At 46.9% G+C, this 10,271-nt stretch overlaps 1 protein-coding gene across 4 annotated transcripts in view; it reads right to left on the bottom strand.

The window, feature by feature from the left end:
• Zxdc (ZXD family zinc finger C) overlaps nt 1-9,231 on the bottom strand; it is a 33,970-nt gene extending 24,739 nt beyond the window's left edge. For 3 of the 4 annotated variants that reach the window (XM_026788075.1, XM_005364869.3, XM_026788076.1), the window contains exons 1-4: nt 8,169-9,231; nt 6,109-6,261; nt 5,937-6,015; nt 4,940-5,070 (exon numbers count right to left, since the gene is read on the bottom strand). In XM_026788075.1, the coding sequence (XP_026643876.1) occupies nt 4,940-5,070; nt 5,937-6,015; nt 6,109-6,261; nt 8,169-9,150 (1,345 nt within the window). In that variant the 5' untranslated portion in view covers nt 9,151-9,231. The remainder of the gene's footprint in view (nt 1-4,939; nt 5,071-5,936; nt 6,016-6,108; nt 6,262-8,168) is intronic. The other variant, XM_026788077.1, reaches the window with a different exon arrangement.
• Between the last annotated feature and the right edge of the window lie 1,040 nt (nt 9,232-10,271).

The following is a 10,271-nucleotide window of genomic DNA, read 5'->3' as shown; positions in this document are numbered from 1 at the left end:
ACCAGCCTGGTCTACAGAGCTAGTTCCAGGACAGGCTCCAAAGCCACAGAGAAACCCTGTCTCGAAAAACCAAAAAAAAAAAAAAAAAAAGGACATAGAATATGAAAGTTTTTGTCTTTTTCCTGCTTACCCTCACCATCCCTGGCAAGTTTATCTATTCTGATGCCAAGGCATTCCTTCACTGGCATTAGAGACTTCTTTGGGATTCCAATGTATACTGATGACTAGCTGAGACATCCAGCCTTGTGGACTGAACGATTCTTGAACTTTACTTCAGGAGACAGTCACTGTTGGAACTAGCTGAACTACAGCCTGTAAGCCATTCTAATAAACCCCCTTTTAAAATCAATCAATCTATCTGTCTGTCTGTCTATCTATGTATATAGAGAGAGAAAGAGAAAGAGAGAGCCACTTCAGCAATTCTGTTCTAGAGAACCCCAACTAATATAAAGCATGACACTACGTTCCCAAGCACTGGCCTGTGACAAATGACATATACCAAATACCCTAGGAGGAGCCACGGGATAAAGGAAAAATTGTAAAGGAATAAGCAAACCATGAATTAGTCAGTATAAGACATGTGACCAGATCAAACTCACTCCACTTCCATCCACTGCTCAGAGTTAAGTCAAAACAACTCCTCCAAAGTTTAGTTGCAAAAATGTATAATCACCTCTATTAAGCAATTACCAAAAAAAAAAAAAAAAAAGTAATGCTACAGTTCTAGGGATTGGAACTATCTCAACACATAACCAAAAGGCAACCCAACCTATTTCATCTCTGTGCAGCTCAGAAACTGATCAAATGTCTCTAGGTCACAGGTACAAGTGGAGCTCAACTCACTTACACAGCAGATCTGGATTCAAATGCTGGAAGGCATACACATTTACGATTGATTACCTTACCTTCATCTCTTACTGCCTGTCATGTTGGTGCTCTGCCCTTCATAGACCCAGAAAGGGGAGGCAGAGTTGAGGCTTGTGAGTTGGCTGACCATGTAGGTATTAAGTTAGAATAAAAGGTAGAACAAGAACAAGATCAGTGCTAAAATAATGACTGGTGTAGAAACAGCTTCTGAGAAGACTGAGACACAGGTGCCTGAGCAAGGTGGGTGACTCTGCCCCTGGTGAGTGATGGGACGAGGCCTGGACTAGAAAGGTGTAAAAGTCCAGGGAGCTGCCCAGCTAAGGCTGTCTGCACGCAACCCTCATTTGCTCCATGGCTATGGACAAATTTCTTTTTTTGAAATATTTTATTTATTTATTATATATACAATATTCTGTCTGTGTGTATGCCTGCAAGCCAGAAGAGGGCACCAGACCTCATTACAGATGGTTGTGAGCCACCATGTGGTTGCTGGGAATTGAACTCAGGACTTTTGGAAGAGCAGGCAATGCCCTTAACCTCTGAGCCATCTTTCCAGCCCTATGGACAAATTTCTGGCCCTTTGCAGAGCAGCTTTTCCTTGTTTGTAAAATAAGATGCATGGGGGTCAAGATAAGGAACAGACTTAGAGCTTGTTTAGAAACATGTTTGAAGTTTCATGTGAGAATGAAGTTAAGTCCCAAACTGCACAGAGATAGCCAGGGTCCTTCCTCTATGGCTCGATTTTTCCTTAAATAGCCCACTTGGAGGTCCTGGGCACTGGCACTGCCCACCACCTTGAGGATGGGCCCGATGCCACTCTCAACACAGGCCCTAGCTTCACTTAGTCCAGTAAGAAGGGGTTCTGGAGTCTCTGCACAACTCTGCTACTCTTCTCTCTGCTGAGGCTGGTCATCTTAATGCCTCAAAGCTCCTTGAGAACTTCAAAAACAAATGCTCTCTCTTTAACAGTGAACTTCTGCCCTTTCTTCTCCCACCAATCACCTCCAAAAAAAGCTGTAAAAATGAGCAGTCCCCTGCCCATTGATCAGCAACCCTGTCTGAGTTACCCTACTAAAACTTGTCCATCAACACCAAATGGCACTAGTGGGCCTCAGCATTCTGAACTGGCCCTCCACAGACATCCTTCTGGCTTAGCACCCTGCCTAGAGCTCCCAGCAGGACAGCCTTTCCACTGTTCTACCACTGTATGTGGCTCTCCTCCAAGGCTTAAAATATAGGAAACAAAACTCCACCTAATAGCAATCACTACAATCATCAGAACTGATCAGTATCAATGCTTTTACAAGCTTTAAAAGTTTTAATTAGTTGAATCTCTGCAAGAACCTTATAAGGTTTTATTTACTTTATGGATAGGAAAAGAGGCACAGAGCTTAAGCTGCTAATCCCAGGACCTCTCTGAGCCAGACAAATGGCGGACTCAGGACTAGAATCCAGAATTCACACTTACTTTTCTTTTCTTTTTTTTCTTTTTGAGACAGGGTTTCTCTTCAGCTTTGGAGTTTGTCCTGGAACTAGCTCTTATAAACCAGGCTGGTCTCGAACTCAGAGATCCACCTGCCTCTGCCTTCCAAGTGCTGAGATTTAAGGAGTGCACCACCACCACCTGGTGAATTTACACTTTCAATTGCTTGAGAATTCCATCCACTTGCAGGGTTTATGCAAGGACCTGTATGCCACCTGCCTCACTTGTAGTCCAGCCTATTCTAAGCCAGCAGCAGACACAGAGTCTGCTGAGTATCTTAAGCCAAGCTGATGGTATAGTTTATCATTTTATGTACCATATGACCAAACCCTCTCCCCTCCCAATTTCAGTTGAGACACTGATCTCAACAACTGTCCCTCCCTCATCCAGGTCCAAATCATTACAGCATGCTCTGACTTCTGTCTTTGCTATTGATGGGATTCTCTTCTTTTGAGCTGCTAGCCCCCAGCCCAGGGTGACTGTAGTGCCTCTCCACAGACCAGACTAGGCTTTGTCTCTAAGCAAACGGCTGTGAATTCTCGGTTTCCAACAGCCATCCTTTAATGTCCGGTTAGCTCTTCCTCCTTAAGCTGACCAGGACATTCACACTCCCTCAAGAGCAGTATGGATGAAGTGTAGACATCTCACAGCAGCTTATATGTTCCTATTTATCTGTCCACACTTACAGTTAGTATGCTGATAAGGAGAACTTGATCATACCATTTGTATTATGTTCAGTATGCTGTAAGAATTGGTGCTGGGGGGGGGGTGGCTGAAGAGATGGCTCAGTGGTTTAGGGCATTGCCTGCTCTTCCAAAGGTCCTGAGTTCAATTCCCAGCAACCACATGGTGGCTCACAACCATCTGTAATGAGGTCTGGCGCCCTCTTCTGGCCTGCAGGCATACAGACAGAACATTGTATACATAATAAATAAATAAATATTTAAAAAAAAAAAAGAACTGGTGCTGGCTTTAAGTGGTCTTTATTATCCTTCTCCAGCTAAGATAACTAAAGTCCACAGATTTAGCTGAGGCCATCAATTTAGGGCCCATCTGATTTGTATGAATGGGTCATACAAATTTTTGGCAAATAAATTACACTTAAGCATTTTAAAGAAAAAAAGCCTGTGCTAGCTAGTTTTATACAAGTTAGTCTTTTTGAAAAGGGAACTTTAATTGAGAAAAATGTCTCTGCATGACTGGTCTGTGACTATATCTATGAGGGGTTTTTTTTGATTTATGATTGACGTGGCAGGGTCAAACTCACTGTGGGTGGTAATATTCCTTGGCCTGTGGTCCTTAGTGCTATAAGAAAACCGGCTAAGCAAGCCATGGAAGCAAGCCAGTAACCAGAACTACCCCATGGCCTCTACTTTAGCTTCGGCCTCCAGATCCCTTCTTTGAGTTCCTGCTCTGATTTTCTTTGATAATGAACTGTAACATAGAAGTATAAGCTGAAACATACTCCAGGTTACTTTTGGTGATGGTTTTTTATCACAGCAATAGAAACCCTAACTAAGACAAAGCCTCAGCAATACTCTTATAAAAAAAAAAAAAAATCAGGCAGGCCAGGCGGTGATGGCGCATGCCTTTAATCCCAGCATTCGGGAGGCAGAGGCAGGTAGATCTCTGTGAATTTGAGGCCAACCTATTCTGCAAGAGCTAGTTCCAGGACAGCTAGAACTGTTACACAAAGAAACCCTAGCTTGAAAAAAAAGAAATCAGACAGACTTTATTTCTGTCCAGGTGCAATAAGACTAGTTGCTTGTCGTTTAGTGAGCCCAAGCTATGTGCCAGACTATATCTAAAGAAACATTCTTCTCCTCACTTCACCCGTTCCTCATAATCACCAAGTTAGACAGACAGTGGAACTAGAGCCTCAGACTGAGTGTCAGGGCAGAAGGCAAACCTGTACCTCTTTCAACACACTCCTAAGACGGTGTGCATGCACTTTCAACTAACCAAATAAATACAGTGCTGTGTGGGAGCCCATGTGTGACTCGGTTTCCATCTGGAGTCAATTCTGGCTTAAAGAAGTCGTTTGAGTTCAAGTTTGCCTGTTTTGCTTTTTCCAATAACCTTGAGGGCTATGAGAGACTTCTGATTTAGCCCATGGCAAAGAGCATTTTGCTTATGAGAAAAGAACACTCTATCTAGTAGAAAGAACGCTGCTGATGCTAAACTTCAGGAACATCATATAAGGCTGCTTCTGAGCAGCAAGTACAAGTCAGATAGGAGGCTGCTCACTCAAGGACAGGAATGGTCTTATGGTTAGATACTGACTGACTGTGCTGTGTTTTGCTCTGCTTTTGTATATAAGCAGGCTCTGAAATAAACTTGAAACTGGCCAGAGTAAGCTGGCAGTCCCCTGAATCTATCCTGTGTTTTCTGTCTCAATTTCTCTCAGTCTAACATTTCTTTAGCCTCAGTGACCCCTCCTAGGCACACCCTGCTGATTTCTGTCAGAGTGGGCTCCATCAATGCTGTGACTGGCAATTACCTTAGTGCTTCTGCAACTCAAATTTATAGCTCAACATGAGTGTCGGTGTGGCACTTTGTCTACAGCTAAATCGACATTTTAAATGCTACCTTCCACAGGGCACTCGAATGGCTTTGTTCCCAGGTGGGTGATACTGTGGCCCTTCAGATGTTCTGCTCTAGTGAATGACTTGCCACAGCCTTCCACAGGGCAGGTGAACCTCCGGTCATCGTCATGTTTCCTGGACAAAAATAAAGGAACAATTACTACTCACAGGTTCACAGGAATGAGACTTTAGACACAGAAACAGCATGCTCTTTCCATTCAGAACGATCAGTGCATTTCAGAGTGTGCACACAGAGTTTGTTTGGCTGCCCATAATCAGAAACTCAACTTTGATAATTAAGGTGGCCCCGTAGCCAGACACAGAACAATTAATGCTACAACAATCTAGGACTAGGTGAGTCCCAAAGGAGTGAATGCAGCAATCTAAATTGTTTAGAAGTATCTATCGTCTATGTGCTTTCCAAGCCACAGATGGCCAGAAGACAGACAGACTGACGGACATAGAGATGGGGGGGGGGGAGAGCAAGAGTGAGCCTGGCAACAGTGGGAAAGAATTCTCTTAAGTCAACTTAGAAAGACTGTCCTTTTCTAAGTAATGTTTTTGCTCTGAGCACCTCAGATTCCAGTTATGCAAAGCAACATGGGCCACTCATTCCCTAAGTATGAATAATACTAATCTTGGAGCTGTGACCAAGATGGAATGAGACAACATATTGAACATCACGGGTACACAGACCCTAGATGTCAATATCACTACTAAAAGTTTGTAAGAACATGAAAAAAAGTATTTCTAAAACATCTAAGAGGAAAAAAAATGTAATTGTATGACAGTATGCTAAGTAAACCAATCCAAACCTAACAGGAAACAATTGCTATCAAGTAAGATTCTTCGTGCTTTCCTTACAGTTTTCTGATTTTCTACAACACTGACACTGAGCTCCATTTTAAACAGTCTGAAATCTGTAAGTGATTCACTCAAAGTCTTCTATGACACATACTTCATGTGCTTTCAGAACCTAAATAACAAAATGTAAGGTTTACCTTTTGTGCCTTAGAAGTTTGGACATACTAGTGAAGGTCCAGCCACAACTGTCTGAGTCACAAATAAATGGCCTTTCACCTTGTAAAAGAAAAAAGTGACACAGTGTAACTATGAGCACAATAGCCAGCGCAAAGCATGGGTCCACACTGTGGTGCACCCTCTAGCTCATACCTGTATGACTTCGCAGGTGAATTTTCAGTCGACAGGCTTTGTCATACTGTTTATTGCATCCAGGAAAGGAGCAGGAAAAGAGCTCTTGTTCCCTGAAGTGGGCTCGGTTATGGGAAAATAGGGCACTCACTGTGATGAATGTCTTCTCACAGCCTGAATAAAGAAAACACAACTCAGCTCATAGGATGACAAAAGCACACAGGGCAGCTTACACTGTCCACAGCCTAGGGCACATTCACAATAAGCAGACAAAGACATGACTCAGAAACCATCTCTGCAAAGCCCTGCCCACCAATATTTAGCTTTCTAGAAGTACAGTAGGAGTAGCACACACAGGCCACTTGCTGCAGAGTTATGTGCAGATGGCACAAGTGATTAAGTGTCCTCCAAACACAGCCTTGGCCAGGCAGTTCTGTAGCCAATCTGCATAAACTATATGAGTCTTCCACAAACTCAGTTGGCAATGCTGTCTGAGTGAAATCCAAGAAATCAGCAGGACAAAACGCACTAATGATCAAAAGTTAGTCTTGGACAGCTCTGCAGGCCTGCAACCATCCCACTAGCTAAGATTTTCTATCCCACTGGGGGATACTGCATCCTCCACACTTTTCAATTTCCTCCAGCCTCTGCAATGGGCAGCCCCACATCTTATCATCTGTTTTCTCTTTTTCTTTCATCCATTTCCTCAGGTTCTTGTCATATTCACCTCCATCCGCATAGACCCACCCAACCCCACCCCATTAACCCAAGCAACCTACACCTCAGCAATTCCTACATCAATACTTCTTTGACAGAAATATTTGGTGTTCAAACAGGGTGGAAAATAAAAAGCTGAAAGATGTTTAGGAGCTATCTTTGTTGAAGCTCTTCCTCAGAGTCCCTAAAATGCTATCACTATGGCTGTGAAGCACTGCACAACCCTGAATAAAAGTAGTAGCCCAGGGAATCTCTGCCCCATCCAAAAGTCCTCTTCCATACTTAGCTTCAATCTGTTCCCTTTGCTCCATAGGATGCAACTGATTAGGCTAATCTGAATATTAGCATTCTCTGCCTTAGCAACAGCCCTCATCACCCCCAATCAATCGCCATGCCCTTTTATCCTGCCTCTGTGTCTTTTACCTGAAGCCTCCCCACCACTCTCACCACCACTTCCTGGCTCATGTTGTTAAAAGAATCCTTCCTTGACTGGACACTTAATGGTGCTCCCCAGCCCCTCTCTCTGCTTCTATGGAAACCCAACTGATCAGCCAACACAAAACCCTTAGTGGCACCTCATGCTTTTATGTGAATCCCTTTCCTTCACACAGTACAGCACACAGATTTTCAATCAGACTGTATCAGATAGTCTGTGGGCATGTAAGAATACAATAACAGACTTTGTTGCAAACCCTACATATGAGCATACTCTATAATGTATATTATTAGAACAGTGTGTATATATGTCCCAAAAACTAAGAAGTCTGACAAAAATAAAGCGTAGAAGACACAAAAACATCTGTGCCACACACCTGATGGTGGTTGCAGCGGTTCACCCTGGTGAAGGAGCATCACTCTGTATAATACTGGGACGGACAAGGTATCCCTGGGGGCTCTGTGCCTGCTAATTCGTGGGCCTTTCTTTCAAAGAGGCTGAAGAGGGTCCAGAGAAACACTAACGTGTACTGCCATCCTCTCAGTAATTTAAGGAGACATACTTGGCCTTATGAGTCTTGGATCTACTAGCATATTCTAATAAACTTGAGTAGATTGAGAAAAAGTCCCAATTCAATCAACTCTGAGAAGCAGTCATTTTCAGAGGAAGCATCTTAACAAAGGATTTGTGGCCTCTGCCAGGGTCAGCTGTGACTATGCTTGCCACTTCGCGGTAGGAACCCAAGGCTTCACATCTAACTACCTGGAAGGAACGTGAACACAAACACGGGAGTGTTTCTTTGCAGGCTCCCCACTTAGATTAGGGCATCCCCAGGTAAACCCTGCCCAGACAGCGACACAGAGCTTGGTCCCTGATCCCGACACCGGCTGGTTCCGCCCGCCCCCGCAGGTCCGCGGCTCGCGCTCACCGGGGAAATCACACTTGTAGGGGCGCTCGGGCTCGAAGTGGCTGCGCTGGTGGGAGCTGAGCTTGGCGTGTGTGGGGAAGCGCTCGGCGCACACCTCGCACTTGAACAGGCTCTCCTGTTCGTGGCCCTTCATGTGCGCCTTGAGGTTGTACACCGTGGTGAACTTCTTGCCGCAGCCCCCCACCGGGCAGCCAAAGGGCCGCAGCTTATCGTGCGACTGCAGGTGTCGCTTCAGCTTGTAGGAGGTGGTGAAGGCCCAGCCGCAGCCATCCAGCGGGCACTTGAAGGGCCGCCGGCCCTGGAGGCTGCCGTGCGTCAGCAGGTGCACCTTCAACTGGTGCTTCTTGGCGAAGCTCAGCGCGCACTGCGGCTCCGGGCAGCGGTAGGCTGGAGAGCCAGCGCCGGAGGCCACCGCTCCGCGGCGGACCACGGAAGCGCTAGAGGGTTCTGGGCCCGGGATGGTCGCGGGATGCAGGCTCGGGGCGACCGGCGCGGGCGCGGCGGCCAGCGTGAAGACGCCGCGGTCGAAGCGCACCAGGAGGTCCTGGTTGTGGATGGTGACGGTGCCCGCCAGAGCCGCGCCGGGGGCGGCGGCCGGGACCTGCTCCGGGGGACTCGCGCCGGGACCCGGCTCGGCCTCCCCCTGTCCGTGGGCGTCAGTCGCGCGCGGCACTTCCAGCAGTACCACGAAGGAGTCGCCGCCGTCCTCGGAGGGCGGCGGGCTCGGCCCCGGCCCTGGGGCCTCCTCCTGACGCGGCCCGGGCCCGCCATCTTCCGGGCCCCTCAGTAGCAGCAGGCGGCGGCGCCCGGGGCCCGCACCGAAGGACGGCCCCGCGCCGCGGCGAAGTAGGCTTGGCCCACCGCCATGTTGGTCTCCCCGCGCGACCGGGGAGGCGAGCATGGCCGGGAGGTCCATCTTAGGCCCAGCGGAGGCCTCAGAGCCACAGCCTCCGGAGAAGAGCCGCCCGGCCCTGCCAGGCATGCGCGCGACGCCAAGGGTCCGCCCCGCCACCCCTCAGGGAGTCTCTGTCAAAGCTCCGCGTAGAGTAAGGCCGAGTCGCAACTAGAGCTGCGCGTGCGCAAGAGCCGTGGGCGTGGCGCGCGAGGGCTGTCGGGACTGTAGTCACGAGGGCCCCGGGGGGTGGGACAGGGGCTTCCAACTTCTGTGTACTTTGGTGTGAGTTCCAGTTTGAGAAAAGAGGGTCTTCAGCCTTTGGCTCTTCCTTTTGCTATTGGGTATCGCAAAGGAATGAAAACGAATCCCAGCTTGTAAGAGTTTCTCGTGCCCTCTGTGCTTTGAAAATATGAGCTAATTCAATCCGTGATTGCCAGGTGTGAGGAAACAGATGTCAGGTTTATCTGCAGCCACCTGGCCCGGAACTTGCAGGCAGGCTTTGAACCTCTCCACTTTGCTTGACATCTTCTCCATGACTTCGCTGAAGTGCACACCTACTTGGTACTACAGAACTGCATCCCTTGATTGCCCCGTAGCAGGTCCTGATGGGATCCCTGCCTATGCCACCAAGGGCATTCTCTTGTTGCCTTGACACAGAGTTAGCCTACTAACTTGCTAGTTGTTCCCTGGACTCTGCTGCCTTACTTATCCCATATGGATTTGTCTGGAGTCCCTTCATTTCTGTCATCACCACCCAAATTCAAACCTATTTCATTTCTAGGTCTCAAATAACTAAGGGGCCAGTCTTCAGCCTCCCTTCACTCAACTGCCTCCCACTCAGTCTGTTTTCTGCAGGGAAGGCTTTAGTCTTATAAAGGTGAAAATACTATTAAAACCTTACCAACCTGCCCTTTGCACCCACACTGATTTATCCCCATTTCCCACCAACCTGTCCCTTACTATGCAAGGCTATGCAGCTCCCCCTGTATCTACTCCAAGAGGGATGGAAATATGTCCATGCATAAACTACATGAATATTCATAGTAGCCTTAGTTACAACTCCCCAGTGGAAATAACCCAATTTTTCATCATTAGATGAATATGTGTTTATACAGTGAAATATTTTTGAACCATAACATAAAATATTGCAAGTTATATCATGCCCAAACCAAGAAAAACATTTCAGTTTTGAAAGGAGATGTGTTATA

Source organism: Microtus ochrogaster, unplaced genomic scaffold (assembly GCF_000317375.1).
Source record: "Microtus ochrogaster isolate Prairie Vole_2 unplaced genomic scaffold, MicOch1.0 UNK1, whole genome shotgun sequence".
Lineage (NCBI taxonomy): Eukaryota > Metazoa > Chordata > Mammalia > Rodentia > Cricetidae > Microtus > Microtus ochrogaster.
Note: the sequence above shows the minus strand (reverse complement) of the source record. Positions and strands in the feature narration are given on the sequence as shown.